The sequence below is a fragment of the Monodelphis domestica genome, chromosome 2 (assembly GCF_027887165.1).
Source record: "Monodelphis domestica isolate mMonDom1 chromosome 2, mMonDom1.pri, whole genome shotgun sequence".
Classification (NCBI taxonomy): domain Eukaryota; kingdom Metazoa; phylum Chordata; class Mammalia; order Didelphimorphia; family Didelphidae; genus Monodelphis; species Monodelphis domestica.
In genome coordinates this window covers 400699777-400720221 of record NC_077228.1, presented here as the reverse complement: position 1 = coordinate 400720221, position 20445 = coordinate 400699777, and the positions used below count along the sequence as shown (strand labels likewise).

The 20445-nt window shown below is 34.7% G+C and overlaps 1 protein-coding gene across 5 annotated transcripts in view; it reads left to right on the top strand.

Moving 5' to 3' along the window:
• The window catches only part of PTPRK (protein tyrosine phosphatase receptor type K), a 734435-nt gene that overhangs the window by 163913 nt on the left and 550077 nt on the right, over nt 1-20445 (top strand). For all 5 annotated transcript variants that reach the window (XM_007484536.3, XM_056818748.1, XM_007484539.3 and 2 more), the window contains exon 2: nt 13734-13856. In XM_007484536.3, coding sequence (XP_007484598.1) covers nt 13734-13856 — 123 coding nt within the window. The remainder of the gene's footprint in view (nt 1-13733; nt 13857-20445) is intronic.

Sequence of the window (20445 nt, the reverse complement as noted above, 5' to 3'; positions counted from 1 at the left end):
AAAGAATATCTCAGGGACTTGATTAGTATTGGGAATATTATGAATTTGGGGTGTTAATTAAGAGATTGGTGACTGAGGACAGAAGGAGAGATGCTGCCAGACCACTGTCTGAAGCCTAGCTTAGAACTGTGAGCAAAGGTTCCTGCTGGAATTCTGAGGTACTGAAAAGGGTTGGATTTGCCACCTGTCCTGTCTCTCTGAATCTTACCTTGGGTTCTAGGACTGACTTTTTCCTGGCTCTTCTTATGTTTCCTGTGAAAACTTGGGAATACCTGATTGGCAGTTGGGAAAGTGAGAATGTGACCATTTGGCAGTGGCTGGTGTGAGGAGAATGATAGAAAAAAGAATGAAGACCCTTTTCTCTGATCTTTGTAAGACAGGCTCTGGGCCTACCCATATGGGGAAGTCATCCTTGCCTAAACTAGACTCAACCTTGATTAGGCTGGCAGTGCAGTAGTGCCTGGAAGAGCATTTGGAACAGTATTTTTTAAGAATTATATATTTTTATAAGGATATTAGAAATAGGTGATTGAGAGAGAGAGAGAGAGAGAGAGAGAGAGAGAGAGAGAGAGAGAGAGAGAGAGAGAGAGAGAGAGAGAGAATTCCCAGATGGAAGTGGTTCTCCTGAGAGGCTTTGAGTTAGTACCCCCTTTTTAGACTTAGGGACCCCTATCCTTGATACCTGTTACAACTATCCTTATAGTCCTTCAAACCTTTAAGATATTAAATACAGGTTTACTTTGTACATCTGTCTCCTAGACTTTTTACTAGGCCCAAAACCTATCAACTGCTCACCTCAACTTATAAGGCCCTAACTTTGACAGAAGGCCAGCTGGCCCTTTCCTTATCAACAACAACTTACAGAGACAAATAGATAGTTTCAAATTATTCTCAACAGTCTGTGTTACAAAACATCCACAACACTAAGTCTACATGATCTCTTGTACACCTTCAAATATCATCTGATTTTCTTTTCTCTCTGAATCTGTCATCACACATGATCCCTGAAAATCTGGAGAATTGTAGCCATCAACTCTGTCTGAAGATGTACCTACTTTGTAATTTCTTTTATCTTTACCTTTAAATGTCAGTATTGCAGTGTTGGGTAGAAATATCATTGGATGAGCTTGATTTGTTTGCCCTTCTTAGTCAGTGATGTGGAAGAGTCACTTGAATTTTCTTCTCTGTCTTGGGTTCTGACTGTTTGTCTTTCTGCCTCAGTCTCTGACTGACTGACTTTCAGTTTGTCTGTGTGTGACAGTCTGTCTGCTTGACTCTGTCTCTGTTTGAGTCTCACTGCCTGCCTGTATTTCTGACTGAAAACTTCTCTGACTACTTAATATATTTGTATGAAATGAAACCTAATTAAAGATGAAATAATAGGGATGAATAATTATGGTAATTAGAGGAATTTTAATATCATATCATCTTCCTTTACAGCCTTTTGTACCTATTAATATACTTTGTCAAAAATTCAACGAGCATTTTTTATTGTCTTACTTGTATAGATCCATTTTATTTTCTTCCTCCAATGCTAACCTGCTTCATAAAATGTTGAGCTGGCAGGGATTTTAGAAACCATCTAGTGTCCCTTCTTTCTTATTTTACATATGAGAAAGGCAATTTCCCCCTCCTGAATGAAATGTAACATATATAAGTTTATTTAATGTGACAAGAGTACTTTTCATAATGGAACACTAAACAAATTATTAAACCACGTTTGCTGTTTATCATTCTGTATTGCTGGAAGTAAATCATCAGTAATTTTTACCCAGAAATGTGTATTTGGCCACTTGCTGTCATCTGAAGTTGTAAAGACATTTCTTAATTTCATTTAATATTTTTTGAACTGCATTCTATTGAATAAATTGGTTAAAAAATAACTACTCATTTTTGGATAAGATTTCTAAACTTTGTTAGATTAAGTTCATTATTATGAGAATTCCTTCCATCATTACTGGTCTCAAACTGTCCCTCTATGGTTAGTCTGTGTATATTTTGCCTGTGCTTATGTTATGAGTATGGCATTAATTTTGTTACAAAATAAGAATATGGGAAAATTTTGTAGAATTTGCATTTTTATTAATTTAAAATAAAATAACTTTAGGACCATCATTTCATGTTTGCCCTATTATGGATATATAATTTGAATAGTGAAAATATAAAACTTTAGAGGATATTTTCTTTCTGTGACTATAGTTTGACATTTGAATTTTAGGCTATTACATTTTCTTAGCAGTTTTTTGTATCTTTTGTTAATAAGGTTTATGCCAGACAGACATTTGTATTATGCTTTCCTTTTAACTCAAAAATGGTAGATTTAAGGTTAGCTTAAATTAATGCCCTATGTAGTGAGGTAATGTTTCTATGTATTTTCCAAATTTAATTGACAATTGGATATTTAAATGAGCAAATTTATGTTTCTGATTTGAATTCACAATGGAAATGATTGCAATTATGCTTGAAGGCCATCAAATATCTGAACTAATCATTTATTCCAAGTATATTTGGTTTGACATAACACCTCCTCCCCCATATATTTTGCCCCATATTTCCCTCTTAACTTTTGAAACTTTGTTTATTCCAAGGGAAATTTAATTTGAACAAATTTAATGAAAATAGTCTGTGTCTTTAGTTAAATGGAAGCTTGTTCTATGCAAACAGAAAAGAAAACCATGAAAGATGACTCTGTGTGCCCATGGTCCTCATATTCAGCCAGATAATTAAGAACCACACAGCTGTCCTGAAGAAAGGGGGAGCTTTCTGGAAGAAACTGCAAATTTAAATGTAACACGGTATGGCTGTCCCCCACTGATGATTCTGAGCCATCCAAAGCACCTAGGATCTCTTCCCACTCTCTGCCCGGCACTGGTTTAGGTAATGTGGATTTAATTTTGAAGTCACAGGTTTGTTTCAATTTACTTTGACTTGTCCTAACGTTTCATCAAATTTGTTACCTTCAAAAAGGTTCAGAGTTGAGTATTCACTCTCTGATGCCTAAAGAGAAATAGATGCCTTTCCCATGTTCACACAGAGAACTACTGTCAGCTGTCTAACTAAATTCCCAAGGCTCTGTTTTTCAAAGTGCCAGATGCTCTGGCAGGGCAGATCTCAGGCCCATAGCATCCCCTCCTGTGTGCTTGTCCTTTTGAATGAGCAGTTAGGAACTTAAATAAGAACTAGTGGTACAAGCCAGATTGGCATTTGATTTTGGGGTAAAAGACTTTCAAAGTATTTTAAATGCTTTGTCAGAGTAAAAGGCATACAGTTTGCAGTGATGGATGTTTTTTCTTCTGATAAACTGGCACCAAGGAATTAGCAGGCTTTGAAATAGCTTGTCAGAGGCAGTTTTTTTATTTAAAAAATTCTATTTATTCATTTTCGCACCTATTTAAGAAAACAAGAGAGTTCCAAAATTTCTCCCTCCCTCCTGCTCCTTCCCAACCCACTGAAAAGCAAGAAGTATGTTAACAATTATTCATGTGAAATCATACAAAATTTACTGATATATTAGTAGTAGTAATAGTGGTATAGTGGTAGGCTCTTGGTGATCAAGAATGACTACTGTCTTTGTGCAGTTTCATCTACGGTGTACCCTCATGTGGCTTTGGAGTCCAAAGACTGAGGCACAGAGTTTGTGGCACATGGGGCATAGGACTTCAGTTGTTACAGGAGGTGCGGTTGTGGCCTGGTGTCGGTGTTCACGCGCAGCGGCAAGACTTGATAGCTTTGATTTCTTCTCAAAACTGCGTGTTCATATCATTTGACCATTTCTCAACTGGGGAATGGATCTTTAAAAAAAAAATTTGGTTTAGTTCCTAATGTATTTGAGAAATGAGTCTTTTTCAAAGAAATTTGCTGTGAATTTTTCCTCTAGTTAACTTTCCATTTTAATTTTTTGGCTACAGTAATTTCTTTATGCAAAAGCTCTTTAATTTCATGGAATCAAATTTACATGGTTTTTTCTTTGCTTCCCTTGATCTTTCTTGTTTGGTCATAAACTCTTCCCTTTTCTATAGATGTGACAGGTACATTTCCCCATGCTCTTCTAATTTAAATCATGATATTACCATTTATGTCTAAATCATTTATACAGTTTGACCTTATATTATTTTATTGTATGAAATATTGGACTTTGTCTACTTTTTGCCAAATTGCTTTCCAGTTTTCCCAGTAATTTGTGATTTTTTTTTCCCAAAGTGTGAATATTTGTTTGTCAGACCTAGATTACTATGGTCATTTACATGCCCTGTGGATATAATCCATTTTATTGATTAACCACTTTATTAGGCATTTTCAGTTGTTTATACTAGGTCACAGAGGCATTTTTTTCTATGAACAAAGGTCAATGAATTTATGTCTATTCGTTCTGGTATGATATAAATCTTTGAGTTAAAACCTTGCCACCAGTGAATCTCATGTTTGAGCATGTCAAATATATTTTAGTCATTTTTCTTACACTTTGCTTACCTTCCTCTTCTGAAAAAAAAAAAGTTTTCAAAACTTTAATCTTGTTTGGTAGCCCTTAGAAATGGAACTCCTTAATCTAATTAGCCACAATTTTCTATGTTAACTAGATAATTGCTAAAATACTAGTGATTGATCCACAGAATCTTAGAACTTAAAGGAATTGGAGGCAGTTTAGTGGCTCAGTGGGTTGAGAGCCAGTCCTAGAGATGAGAGTTTCTGGGTTCAGATATGGTTTCAGACACTTTCTAGCTGTGACCCTGAAGGCACTTAGTCCCCCCCATCCCCTTTTTCCATCACCTACCTCTTACTGCTCTTCTACCTTGTAAATAATACACATTATTGATTCTAAGACAGAAGATTAGGGTTTAAAAAAACAAACTTAGAATGAATTTCTCATCTACTTTGACCACCACATTTGACTGATGAAGACACAGAGACTCAGACATCACATACCTGAGGGGTGGCAGAGCTGGAAATGAACCCAGTTTTCTTTATTCCTGGACTCTATTCATTGTGCAAAAGTGTCTGTAATAAGACAAGTAAGTGGCTTAGAAGACAGAAGACTGAAGCTTGGAGGTAGAAAAACCTAGAATTAAAATCTTGACCCTTATATTTATTAGCTGTGTAACTCAAGGCAAGTAACTAAATACTCTCAGGTTCAGTTTCTTTTTCTTTAAAATAACAAGGGCATTAGTTTCCTTCCTTTCAGTCCTAAATCTATGAACTTGTAGTTTATGTATAGGATTCTAGATGAGGTATGAATCTTATGTCAATTTCTCCTTAAAAGCTATTTCAGATATTCTATAGGGTTCTATTTTCAATTTCAGACATAGTAATCTGCATTTTTTTTTTTATCCTGGAAGCTCTTGTCTGAACAATCTGCATTTTAACCTGAGGGCAATGGGGATCCACCCACTACTTTTTTTTTTTTTTTTGCAAAGAGGGCTGACTTAGTCAACTTATACTTTAGAGGATAATTTTGGTAGCTTGGTGCCAAGTGGAATAGGAAAGATAGAGCTAAGAGATAGTGAGATCAATAAGAAGACCATTGGGCTAGTCCAGGTGCCAGGTGATGAAAGCCTTAACTGATATTGTGCTTAAGTAGAGAAAATGATATGAAAGTGAGATAATTTATGCTGCTAGAATTGACAAGATGTGGCAACTGTTTGCATGAAGTGAGGAAGCAATCAAGGATGACACTAAAATTTTGAACTTGGGTAATTGGAAAGATATGGCATATATTCAATAAAAACAAGAATCTTTCTGAGGTTGGGGGTGGGGGAGTTGAGTTTAGAGGAAGCAGGTGAGATAATGAGTTCTCTTTTAGATATAGATTTTGAGATGTCTACAAACATCCAATTGGAGATATCCAGAAGAGATCTAGTGTTGCAGGATTAAAGTTCAGAAGAGATACAATGGTTATTTCTAAGAGAAAATTAGTACTGATAACATATTTATGGAAATCATTTATATAGAAATAACTGAAATTAGATGATGTGATGAAAGAGAGAAATGTAGTTCAGTAGAAAAAGTAGAAAAGGTCAAGAGAAAATAAAAGGACCCTGATGATGATGGAGAATTTATACAAATTTGGGGGACTAGCCTAGGAAAGGAGACTAATGAGAATTCAGAGAGAAGAAGCAATATTTAGTGTAACAGAAAGAGTACTGTATTTATGTGGAGAGATTGTCTTTTCAAGTTCCACTTCTGTCACATGCTATCTCTGTGACCTTGGTCAACTAATAATCTTGCAGAGCCTAAATAAAATGAGCAGTTTGGACTAGATAGTCTCTAAGGCTTCTTCCAGTTTTAAATCTCTGTTCTTGCAATGGAAGTAGCAGGAGGAAGTAGTGTCATGAAAAAAACAAAACAAAACAAAACAGAACAAGGATCCAAGGGAGGTATTTTTATCTAAGAGAGGCATGATCAAATGTCAAATGTGACAGTAGTCAGAAGGATGGGTATTGATAAAAGGCCACAGGATTTAGCAGTTTAAGAGATCATTTATAACCTTGGAAAGAGTAATTTAGTTCCAATCATTATTATTTTATTGCATAATTTAAATAGTGACCCAGTCTTTTCATGTTCATATACAGGTAGTAACATAATAATAGGGCAAGTATAGTCATTTAGTTTGGAAGCCATGAAAAACGTAAAAAGCAATAGAGCCCTAGTTAATTTCTTTTGGGCAAGGAAATGCCAGTATTAAGGCAACATTATGGAAATTAGAATAATATCACAATATTTTTTTTGTTAACTTAAAAAAAACCCCTCTAACCTTATGTTTTAAGGTTTTTAAACCTTGTAAATGAGTACAAAAATATCAATTTTCTACTCATGCTGTTTGCCTGCCTTATTATTTTTAGGGTGTATAAGAGGCAGAATGGACATTTTTCCAACATTTCATCAGCTGGAACCCTCTGTTGCATTGAAAGCCTGAACTTCACAAATGGGACATGTGAAGTTCAGAAGTTAAATTGTGTAGACTCTTAAAAGTGTCTACTGTAATAATAAAATAAATCAAGACAGATGTAAAATAAATGAAAATTATCTCAAGTATAGTTTGTCTTAATTATACTTTATTGAATTTTAAATCTTTGGAAATGAGTAGTCTTTCAAGAGTAGCCAGAATTAATTATTTAATTAATCTTAGGGGCTGTTTGAATGGAATTCTCTACTCTGTGACTCACTATTCCAGATTAGAATTTATTATGAAATCAAAGCAACCTACCTCTTTTTCACCTGGGATAAATAGTTACCCCCAAGCAAGTAAGGAGTTATCTAATATCCTAGGGTAGATTTTACTGGTTTTCTGTGTTCTAGCATTGTTCAACAAATAGCTGGTGCTGACCCATTTGTTTTTCACTAACTCTCCATTGTTGTTGCTAATCAGAAGCCTGATATCTAAAATTAACATTTAATCTGAAGGAAGGCAATTAAGGCCATTTATCTTTCAAATGAGTCAATGTAGGAACCACTAGTAGTTTAAATTTATACACTGAGGGCACTTAAGCCATTAAAAATGATAATGGATACCCAGGAGGCATATTTTGCTAGGCAGTAAGTCATTTTAGGGTCTAGACAACAAATTAAATTTTGTGAAAAACTTTTTCCTTTCTATTGCATGTAAATATGAATTTCATAGTACCCTTTAATTTTATCTCTTGTAAATTAAAAATGATTTTTTTTTCTAAGGACAATTTTAGTGGGTATTTTAAGAGTAATTCTTTAGGATAAATTTAAAGTTCTGCTACACACAAAGTTAACATTAGATTGCATTTTAAACAAAAGAGCTCAATAGTAAACATCTCTTCCCAACCTCACTAAGAGACTCTTGGCCAGAGTCTTGGACAGGCTGACATTTCTGCCCATGGCATAGCATAATTCATTTACATTTTTTATCCTAATTATCAAAATGATGCTGAATGGAATTAATCCTCTGCAGAATTTGCCAACATTTCTTTTGAGGCTGTGAAACCAACCATTTCTCTTTACTTTTGTTTCCCAAAACGGAAACTAAGAGAACTCAGGGCTATACACAGTCCTCCACAAAAGAGGAAAATTAGCTAGCAAATTACCTGAAAGGAACTGAGATATTAATTTTTTTCTTTAACTTCATTGACTGATTGTATGGAGTACTTCCACCTGTTCCCCAAATGCTGAGGTGTATGGGAAAGTGCTTGTTTTAGTGATTTGACTAAGCTAGCTAAAGAATATGCTTAAAAACAAGGGGAAGCTGGATAGGTCAGTGGATTGAGAGCCAAGCCTAGAGGCAGGAGGTCCTAGTGACTTCAGACCCTTCCCAGCTATATGACTCTGGGCAAGTCACTTAATCCCCATTGCCTAGCCTTTACCACTCTTCTTCCTTGGAACCAATACATTGTATTGATTCCAAGGTGGAAGGTAAGACAAACAAATCAAATACATTTACTATCCCCCAAACTGTCAATAATTAAAAATCAAATATGCAATTCAGTTATGTTTTGGGGAACGATTACCTTAATTTCCAAAAGGTCATGGATATAAAGGGGGGGACCCTAATTGTAAGATTATTTTGCTTTCTAAAAAAAAAAAAAAGATACTATACGCAATAAAAGTAAGATATCCTTCACCAATTTTAAAGGAAAACACTTAGAAATAAACTTCTGACACATGCTTTTTTTTTTTTTTTATATCAAATGAGGGACACATCACAAAGTCAAGGCCTCTAGACACCCAGAGTGGTCTGAGAGAAATTCCAAGCCCATTTGTTGAATGGCATAAATACTGTACTTAAGAAATTTAGATTACACAAAAGCCCCACCCCCCCACCCCCACTCCCCCATAGGGGTTGGTCAACTAAATATTCTCAGTGGGACAACCAGAATTTCATCTTCTAGAAGTTCTCTCTTAAAAAAGGCTACATTTCCTTCTTATCTTCCCATGAGGCTACTCCACAATACATAGCCTCTTGTACCATATATGGTAAAAATAGCCAAAGTTATTCTGTCACTAAGATGTCATAAATCCCCAGTGAAAAAATTAAAATAAATGTCAAATAATGAAAATATATTTTATGGAATTCATTAAATGATCATTAGAAATCACAGAATAAAGAGGATACAAAATAAACACCACATGCCCATGGCTGATCAGCCGGTTGAAAATCCCACTCACCACCATGGAGCCAAGATGCCAAAGAGAGAGTTTGACCCTGCCTAATATCCCCTGCCTATAGGAAGTATGTAATGACAGGAAGTCAATGGTCTCCTGGGAAATGTAGTTCTTTTTCAAGGTAACAGATTTTCAATTATACATTACCCCCTGACATCTGTGGAAGACAGGTCTCTCCAATGGATTTTGTAAAAATAACCAACTTTGAAATTACAATAATTTGAGGATAAGAGAAAAAGAGAACAAAACCAATGGTTGTTAGGTACATTGACAAATAGCCAGTTAGGGGGCAGTCCCCTTTGGTATAAAAGTATACATAGAAAACAAATGCATCCAACCCCACACAGTTCAAATCACCACATCCCAAAGTTCACTCTGGAACTTCTGGTGTAGTGTGTGCTCTGTGCAGGCATTTTAATGGTGCCTTCTCCAAAGAGTTCACTTTCTGGATTTGGAGACGTAGCAATTTTCTTAACCTAAAATTACTCTCAACAGAATTTAAACTTTGCATTTTAGAATAATAATTCATCTCCCCCCCCAACCCCCCTCACCAGGCTGTTGAAAAACACAGGGATCACTTTAGGTATGCATGGTTGAGTTATGAGGTATATGAATTAATTGGTAAGAGAAATCAAAAACATTAAAAAAATCTAAATACAAGAATAAATTCATAATAGGCCCTTGTATTAGGGTCCAATTAAAATAATTTCTATCCCAGAAGTCTTTAGGACAAAATGCAGTAATTTTACTTATACATTTGCAGCCAAGACTATAGGAAGTTGCCATACTATAAAAGAGGAAAAAATGACTAGATTTTTGTGTGATAGGGAAGTGTCATTCCCTGGTCTGATTTTACCTTCACTCTCAGGGATAGGAGGAGACAGGATGATTGCCGTTCTTCGGTATTTGTCTGTGAATAGTTCACAAAGAGTGTGGTACAAGGTGTCCTATGTCTTAACATATGTCAAGCATCACAACCTTGAGTCTCATACAAGGTCCACGTTCTTTTTGTATTGGCTTTAGAAGTTCATCAATCCTACGTGGATTGGTTTGGTTCTTTTTGACCTTGTGCTTGATTGTCACTATGCAAGTAGCTTTGTGCTTCTTGGCACTGTATAATGGCTCTTTTTGTATCCCCTTCTCCTGGAATCAGACAGAATCATTAAGCAAAATCCCATAATTTTTTCAAAACAATCAATGGCATTATTTTTATACTCTAAAGCTTATTGGGTCTGTATTAATATTATAGCAAATATATATTTTAATTTATATTGCAAAATCAAAAAAGTTAAAGAATATCTTAATACTGGTGACATGTGCTTCAAATACAAAAAGGAGAGTAAAAATAAAACTGAAATAGTATATTGTCCATGCTAGCAAAAACAATAATAAAGGAGTTTTAAATATATTGCTTACAATCATTGACACACTGCCAGCCAAGGAAAGGTAGAATACAAAGGTTTCTCCCTTCAAAATGAGATCCATTTCCTCTTCAAATTTAGCCATGATCCACTCTGTGTGAGTGCAAATGATTTTCACAAAGTAACAGTTTGTTATAAAGAACAGTAGTGCAATAGGTAAAGCTCTTATAAAAAGTATCAAAATCCCCAAAGATTTTAGCCCATTTAATGACAATAGCAAATAAACACACTATCATTAGGATTCACATGAGTTGGCTGTGTGACATTTAAAACTAATGGATACTTCTCAAAAGTTTTTCAGGTGTAGCAATCTTACAACCTTGGCTGAGATATAAAAAAATAAATCTATTACTGCCATCTTTACAAAAATGTGGCAGAGGAGTATAGAAAACAAACAAACAAACAAACTACTGTACTGTTGGTGTTGGGTCTAAAAACATCACCAAGAGTCTAGATCATTCTGGTGGAAGTATAGAATAAGCAGAAGAGTTACAGATGAGAGATGCCCCCTCTTGGGAGCCATAGAAAGGTATCATACCCTGGGATCAACTTCCCAGCTCCTTTGGAACAAGACTGTTATGTCCCATCCATTCACATTTTTATAAACATGTAGGTGGGGATTCTAATAGTGCTTCACTTCAGCTACTAAAATGGACTCTTTAGTTCTTGTTACAAATAACTCAGAGGTAGGAAAAATGATCAGAGTTATTGAAACAAAATCTAAAATTCATGTTTGAAGACCCCTTAAAATCAATTTAAGATATTTAGCTCATTAATTTTTCCAAAGGCTGTTATGCAATTGTAACCAGTTTTGATGAAGTCCTTCCATTATCTATGTGACAATTTACAAAGCTAAAATGGAAGAAAAGCTGTTTTTTTATTGTTGTTTTATGGGATTTTTCAATAATATTTATTTAGGATAGTTATAGGGGAAAAAATAACAGAATATAACAGTAGTTAAAAATGCAGTAGATATAAATGATCCAGTGTAACAGAATAATATTGATTAGATTAATATATGAACTTAAAACAACAAAATTAAATCTTAAAGCAACATCAGCAAAATGCAATAAAATATAGAGATTTTAATAATATAATGAAGTCTGAAAAGGCTTAAAATTTTCACCTCTAGACTCTTTTAAAAAGTTCCTTTCTTTCTCTGTTCAGATTCCTTTTGTCAGAATTGTGGAATGTCTCTTAGGGAGGGAGAAGATGGGGTTGAGGATTCTCAAACTGGATGAATCTTAGAGATTGGACAGGCCCAAATGGTAAAGTGTTGTAGGGAGATGAATTTCTCTCCTGAATCTTAGGCAAGATAATTGAAAGGATCAGTGCACTCATGGATGGTAGAAGCTGTTTGAAATAGGCAAGGTACTGCTCTCTCCTAGAGTACCCCATGCTTGTAATTTATTTCCTTTTTGGAAGAGTAACTTCCTTCTTCCCTTCCCATTCCCTCCTAAGGTAAAATGCTAGGGAACAGTTTGTTTCCTCAGTCACTTGGAGAGGGAGTTAGGAGGCTAATTGTTGCCTAAGGAAAATACACCCCAGTTTTTTACCAGCTGCCCAGAGAGTGGCTCCAAGTTTGGGAGCTCTGTAGATACAGTGGCAGCTACCAATAGGAACAAAGTTGGGGCTGGGTCCAAATCTGGAGCAGAAGCAGGAGCAGGACTAGGAACAAGCAGGATAGGCAGCAAGGAACGAGGGCTCAAGCAGATGGGCTAGAGAAGTGACATCTCCTTTTTGCCAAGATTTCCTAGCTAAAAATGGCCCTGTTGGTAGGGAGAGAGACCGGGCAAAAAGTAGGGAAGACAAAGGCAGCAGCTCCAAAGTGAGTTCAGTTTGTGATGGTGGATGGGGTTGGTGAAACGCCGTAGCAGGAGAAAGATGACTTTAAAAAGTTTTTATCTAGGCTATCATAAAAAAAAAAAATTAAGAGTTTTTTCTCATCCCTTCTGGTTGCCACAAATGTAAAAATTAAAATTAGTGTCAAATAATAAAAATATATTTGTAGGGATTTATTAAATGATCATTAGAAATCAAGGAATAAAGAGAATACAAAGTAAAGACCACATGCCCATGACTGATAAGCCTGTTGAAAATCGCACTCACCACCATGGAGTCAAGATGCAGTATATAATGACAGGAAGTCCGTGGGCTCTTGGGAAATGTAGTTATTTTTTAGGGTAACAGATTTTCAATTATTCACCAGCTGTACACTTGTCTGGACACATGCTAGAATGCTAAAGGCAAGCATGAACTCCAGTTTGCTAGGATATTATGCAAGGCACGTAAGGGGGTTTTCCCTATTGTTTAATGATCATTGATTACTGATTCACATACAGATTTATTCAATCAATTAGTAATTGTGATTATTCCTTACAACAAAATACTGATTATCTTATTAGGATTACATGAAAATGATAGGCAGCTATGAGGAGACATTAAACAATGTATATAAACCGAAGTCATTTATTTAAACTCTGAATGGATTTTGGTTTAGATTGGGTTAAGGTTGGAAAATTAAAATTATTTTATATTAAAATATTATTTGACCTGAATGTAAATGTAATTAGTATATTACTTACTTTCAGTTTTTGCCTTTTAATTAGTCTCTATATATAATTTTGGTGGCAGATAGATGGTAGAGTACATAGAATGCTAAGCCTGGAGTTATTAAGACCTCAGTTCAGATATGGCCTTAGATCCTTCCTATTTGTGTTACTCTGGGCAAACAGCTTAATCCTATTTGCCGCTTTTTCTTATGTAAAATGAGCTGATGAAGGAAATGACAAACCACTGGAGGACTCCAGTGGGATCACAAAGAATGGGACATGATTGAATAACAACATAGATAATTTGTAGATCAGGGAATTTAAAATATATATAAATATTATAATACCTTTCCTATTAAAAACAACATAATTTTTGGTATATCATTCAGGACTGATTTATGTCTTGACCATTATACCCCAATTCAATTATTTCCACAAATGAAATATACTATTGGGGGTTTCATTTGCAGAGAGTAGAGAAATTTGAATAGCCCATTGATAGTTGGAATGCTTAGGAGTAGAGTAGTGAGATAAAGAGAATTGTTAAACAATCCACTTATTAAAATGAGAAGTTCCAAAATCTTTTGAAATTTTAATTTATTTTCTGGAAATTAACAAAAGGCTTCTTTTTCTCTAGGAGGCTGTACATTTGATGATGGTCCTGGAGCTTGTGATTACCATCAAGACCTATATGATGATTTTGAATGGGTTCATGTTAGTTCTCAAGAGCCTCATTATTTGCCTCCTGAGATGCCTCAAGGTAAGAGCCATTGTGGTGATATCATATTTGGAAATGTATGATTTTAGGTATTCTGTGTTTTTCTTTATGTTAAGAGTGACACCCATTTTTAATCAGTGATACTGTGATTGGTATTTGTTTCCTCTGGAATCTTTAATATCTTGATGTATCTTTTGCCTTATCCTTACAAACTTCATATATTATTATGTACCTTATGAGTCACAAGTTAATATTTGCTAATTGGCTCTATCACTGGGGGGAAATGTAAGAGAAAATATCATTCCTATTATTTTTAAACAATGAAGACATTAAAATTGACAGAAATAGGAATAATACCAAAGTGATGGGGCTTTTGGTTTTCTTCCTTAGTGCATTTTCCCACCACATTATGCATCCTGAATTATTTAATATTATATTTGGTAAAAAGGAATATTTTTAAATTAAATAATAATATAAACCCAGAAAAAGCTTAAGCAAAAGAAAAAAAAACCTGATTTCTAGATGAATTTCCTTTTTGCCTCCCTATCCATTTTTTTGTCAGGTAAAGTTATTTTTGATAGAAAGCTAAGCTTTGAGTAAGATATTTATGACATAACACAAGTATAATGTGGTTTACCAAAAAACCTGATTTTTGTTGTTGTTGGAACCCTGCAACTAACTAGTTTTTTGACCTTGAGAAAATTACTAGACATAGAAATATTCTTTACCCTCTCCTGTTCCATAATCTACCCATACTCCTACTCCAATGACTCATTATGTTGTGATGTTCTTGGATTCTCAAATGTAGAGTCAGTTGAATATAAATTCTGGCTTGTTAGAAAGACTATTTTGCTAAATATGCTCAGCTCAAGACTGTGTCTCTTGAGGATGAATCGGGCTAACATTAGAAAAGTTCTATATTAGTAGACTTACCACTTGATGATGAATTATTTGCCCATAACAGTTCATTAAATACGATAAAACATAATATCCATTCTATAGTTTGCTTCTTTCTACTTCTTTAATGGTGGTGGTATAAGTGACAGAAAAGAAGACTAAAAGTCATAGTTTTTAGACTATGCTTGTGTGTGTCTTGACATCACTACAAATGAAGCCAGGAAATTTGAAATGAAAGGAAAGATGACCCACTACTTTTTCTCTAAGAGGCTGATAAAGTATTTGACAGACTTCGTTTTATCGTTAGTCCAAAGGCAACAAAAAACATCATATCAAAAACTGTCATCATAATATGATACTTCTCATATTGCAGCCTCGTTTCATCAAAGGTCTTCCTTAAGATTACTATAATATATTCCTCAGAATGTGTTGTAGGATAAATAAGTTATTGAACTCATCAAAAGGCTCCAAATTAAATCACCTCATCATTTGTATTGGTGACCTCAAGTTAATGTAAAAGTAGACATAGAGGAGTGAAAAATGTTGGAAAATATTGCTGAAGAATAAGCAACAAAAGAGATTCAAGGCTTTTTGACCACCTAGAAACCAAACCTGTATATAACATAAGTACTTTTTAAATAAGAAATTCAGAAGGCTTGAGAAATGTGAAATACTAATAACACTATAAAAATGAAGTTGATTATATCTGAACATACAAGTATTATAACCTCATCAGTGTTGAAGTTACTTGTACATCAGAGATAAATCATAGACTTATTGCAGTAAATAATAAAGTAAAATATCAAATTAGGAGAAATAATATAATTGATAAAATGATGTAGAAGGAAATAAAACAGCTCTAACTTAAGCTCTTGAGGATTAGAAAATGGGAAATGACAAAATAACCAGCTTAAACACATTGTCTTGTGTAAATTCCTTGAGGACAGAGACTGTTTCATTTTTACTTTTATTTGCCCAGCAGGCAGCACAGTACCTGACAATCTTTTGTTATATGTTTGGTCCTTATCATTCTCTAGGAAAGATATCTACTATCATTCACTTATAACAATAAATGGACTAGGAGAGTTAGAAATGATTTTAATCACTAGACTCTTTTAAAGTTTTTTGAAAGTGAAAAGAGGTGTCACAGCTGGTGCCTTGGAATTTAAACCAGTTTATAAAATTTCAGTGCCTGTGGAACTCTTATGTTTGAAATAAGGTCCAGATCTGCATTAGTAGAGGACATTCCTCTTGAGATCCTAAAACTGATGAAATGACAGGTCTAGCCAAAAATAAAGTAGTCAGATTTGCTGAAATATAATTACAGTATCTTCTCACAATTCACTTAAAATTGCCATGAGCCAACTTACCCTCCCAACCCTCCACCCCCCTACTCCCAAGCCCCTAAAAAAACGAACAAGTAAAACCAGAAATGGACATTTTAAAATTTCTGCTCTTTAATCCCACAAGGTAAATAAACTTAGAAAAGAGGTTAACTTCCACATAATTACTTTACAGTTCATCCTTCCTTGAGGTGAGAAAGCTGATGATAAGATGAGTGAAATCTATATTCTTTTTATAAGTGTTATTTAACTTGGGTGAGTTGGCAAATAGTGGTTGCTGAAGCTAGATTGAGTATCATTCTTTTGCAAGAGAAAATAATTTTGTAGTGATGCTACAATCCTTTTGTTTCCTAAAATTCACTCCTACAGTGTCAGTAGACTTATTTCATGTTTTGCATAGTTTTGTTTCTTTTCTTCAATGATTCTTAACCATGTTTTACTGGTATATTTTATTTAGAAAAACCCTTGCAATTTTTCAGCATCACCCTTCTCTCTGGTATATTTAGCTTGAAGTTTTAGGATAAAATTAAAGGGGCAAGAGGGTTGGAGCATGCACACATTTTGACTGTTTATCATCAGACAATAATCAGAAAGATGTTGATTTATGGAAATGTTGCCAATGTTAATTACTATTGAGGTTAGATAATGAATAACTGAAGAGGTCCTGACTGGCTCAGATGACCTTGATGACTCACCTTTGATGAACAACTTAATTTGTGGTTCTTAGATAGGAGGATATGCAGAGCAAATGAAAGTGTTTGAAATTCTGCTACATCTTCCAATTAATAGGGCATCAAGTAATTAATCATCCAGAGGAGGATAAAAGGTCATGGCCATTTTATTTTTACCTAACATAACTTCTGTTACTTCAAAGAAAAGGTGGGGAAATTTTTAAGGTTTTTTTTTTTTAATTTTAAATAACCATTCTTTCTCCTCATCTCCCATCTTATTTTTTTTCATTGCAACTTTATTATGCTGACTGAACATTATCTTTTGATGTTACCTCTGGAAGTTAGGTATTCAGACTTGAATCTTACTAAGAGATAGATGAATTCAAACAATTTCACTTCTATCAACTTATGTTAAACAGAACCATTTCGTTTTTGTTCTAATAAATTGTGGGGTAGCAAGATTGAAGTACAAATATGAAATTGAGACAGATGATTCCCTTCAGTAAGAATTTATTAAATGTTTACTATGCATTTGGCATTGTCCTGGGAGCAGGTGATACAGAGAAAAAAGACAAAAATGAAAACATTTCCTCTCTTTTTCTGGAGTTTGCTTCCTAGCAGAGATAAACTATACATTACAGATAAATATTTAAAAGGTCAGTACAAGGTATTACTGAGGAAGAGTTGCTAATAATCTGGGAATATATTGCTTAGGAGCTGAGATGGAAGAGAAATAGAAGAATATTTTAGATGTGTAGTCATCCTGTATCTGTTTAGAAGTTGGCGATAGAATGTTTTAGACCTAGAAAAGCAGATGGGACAGTTGGGTTGGACAGATACAGTACTTATTTCTTTGAGTCATATTAGTTTCTCTTAGTATGTCTTGTCATGCTCTTCCCCATCTCTGCTCCCTAAAGACCCTCCAAAGTCCCACATAAACCCAAGAAGCTCAGAACTCTCTTTAGTTCAAAGATTCCCCACTACCTCAAGTCTTTTATTACCTGTCCTTACTAATATAGCTCCAGAATTAATCTGTTTCCTATTCCTTTTTTTCACTTCCTCCCATTATTGCTAAAGGTGTATGGAGAGTGTCTGAAACTGAACTCCTTCCTCCTTTCTGTACAGGAGCAGAGGTACAGAGTTTGGAGCTTACAATGTAATTCCTTGTGACCTCTTCTGATTTTCTTGCTACCTTCTGCAGTACAATGAGGCCAGCCTTTTTTTTTTTTTGGGCCATTGGGCTGAGAGTGAACCATGACCTTAGTGAAATCAGTTCTCTTGGAGTTTCAAGAACACCTGATGTCTGGAATTTGTTCTTTTTTCCATATATACATATCTAGGTTTCGTTTCATTTTCTCTCCTAATTTATATGTTGAATATTGCCAGACTCCTCCATCTCCCTGTCCCAGTTCCCTTATATATAATAAAATGGAAATAATATTTATATTATGAGGTTTTTGATTCTGTCAGATCTTTCCTCTTAACCAGATCTACAGTGAGTAGCAGAGGCTAGGGCCCCTAGTTTCAAGTGGGGCCCATTCGGATTTATAGCCTTCCTTAGATCCACTAATCTATATCTTTGGGAAAGCTTATACTAGGAAACAAGTTTATGTTCACATTTATTGACATTAAATTTGTTGCATTAAAAATTGAGTTTATGGGGAAATGATATTGTATTATATAATTTTTAAGTTACCTTATAGATGTGATAATCTATACATTTTTCTCAACTCATTAGACTAGATAGGATAGGATTAAGAGCCAATTTGGGAATCAGGAAGACATAGGTTTCTATCCTGCTTTAAATATTGTGTTACTCTTGGCAAGTTACTTAACATTTTGCAGCCTCAATTTATTAACTATAAAGTGTTTACCAGATACCCCTGAGGTCCTTTCCATCTTGTAATATAATGAAAGAACCTAAAATCTATAATTTTAATTTTTAAATCAGAAAATAACATAAATGGTAAAAATAATGATGATGATGATGAAAATAATTATGTTATTGAATGTCTGGTCCCCTCAATGCTAGCTAGTGCCTATCTGAAATTATCTCCTATTAATCCAATGTATCTTGTGCACATATAATTGTTTTGATGTCTCCTTCATTAGAAAGTGAGCTTCCTGAGGGCAAGAACTACGTTGTTATCTTTCTATCCTCAGCAGTTAGCACATTGTCTGGAATGTTAAGCACTTTGTAAAATGTTTGTTGACTTCATCTTGAGGTCAAGATTTCCCAAACTGAAGTAAATTTTTCTATCTTTCTTTTTCTACACGTATTCCTATGTTCATTATGTTGTGAAATATACTGCTTATGGTAGAGAAGAAAATTCACTGAGGAAATAAAGTGAAGAATGACTTGCTTTATTCTGCATTCAGGCTCCATTCATTCCTTTTATAATGGTGAATAGTCTTTTTGTCACAAGTCCCTTGGAGTTGTCCTGGATCCTTTCATTGTTCACAATAGTTGTCACTCACAATTGATCATCATACTTTATTGCCATTCACTTGCTTCTGCTAACTTCACATAGGCCTTTCCAGGTTTCTAGTCACCTAGTCTTGAACCCTCACTTATCTTTCATACTTCTCTTTCCGTTGGCCCTTTTCTCCAATTAGTGACCAAGTCCTGGTAATACAGATTCATTGGTTTTTCTTGGCATTTCTGCAGCTCTCTCCAGTCATGTTACCATCATTCCCATTCAAGCCTCATCTTTTAGACTTGTATCTTTCTTCTCCAATCTAACATTAGAATGTCTTGCAAAGTAATCTTCCCAATGTATGAATGACTGCCATTTGCTTGCTCAAAATCCCATTATCTTTAGAATAAAATACAGTTTCTTTAGTCTGGCATCTGTGGAGTTAGATCTTCACAGTCTGGTTCTAATACATTTCTAACCTCATTCCTCACTATTCCCTCCATTCATTTTCAATTTTAGTCATACTATCCTTTTAGATGTTCTGGTTTCTAGAATTTACATAAGCTGTTCCTTATAACTAGAAAACCTTTTCATACAGAATCACAGCATTTCAGCATTAGGAGGAACATCAGCAACTGTCTAGCTGAAGTCACGACTGAAAATACTCTACTATATATATAACACATGTGACAGCTGGTCATCCAGTTTTTGGTGTCAGAGAGTCAGTGAAAGAAAGTTCAGTTTCTCTCGGAAGTTCTTTGCTGTTTTAGATTATTAGAAAAATGTCTCCAATTAAACTTTACAAATCTGCCTCTGCCACTTCTGTGAATTTTTTTTAGAGTCTTTCCTTTTGGGCTAAACAGAACAAATCTTATCCCTTTCCCCACAAGTACTTGAGTATAACTGACATACAATCTTTCTCTTTTCAAAAGAGGATGATCTCTGGTTCTTCCAACTGATTGCTTTGTAACATTTAATCAGTTATTCACAATCTCTTTACCTTCCTCTGGATTTTGTACACATGATTAATATCCCTTTTAACCTGTGTTGCCCCAAACTGAATACAATATTCTATACATGTTCTAAAGAAGTCAGAATATTTTTTAAAACTCTTACTTTCTACCTTAGAATCAATAGTATTTATTAGTTTTAAGGCAGAAGAGTGGTAAGGGCTAGGCAATGGGAGCCAATTGATTTGCTGAGGGTCACACAGCTAGGACATGTAAGAGGTCAGAATATTTTGAACTCTTGTTTCCTTCAAGGGTCTACCTTGCAGTAAACCACATAAATGGATTTGTTTTCC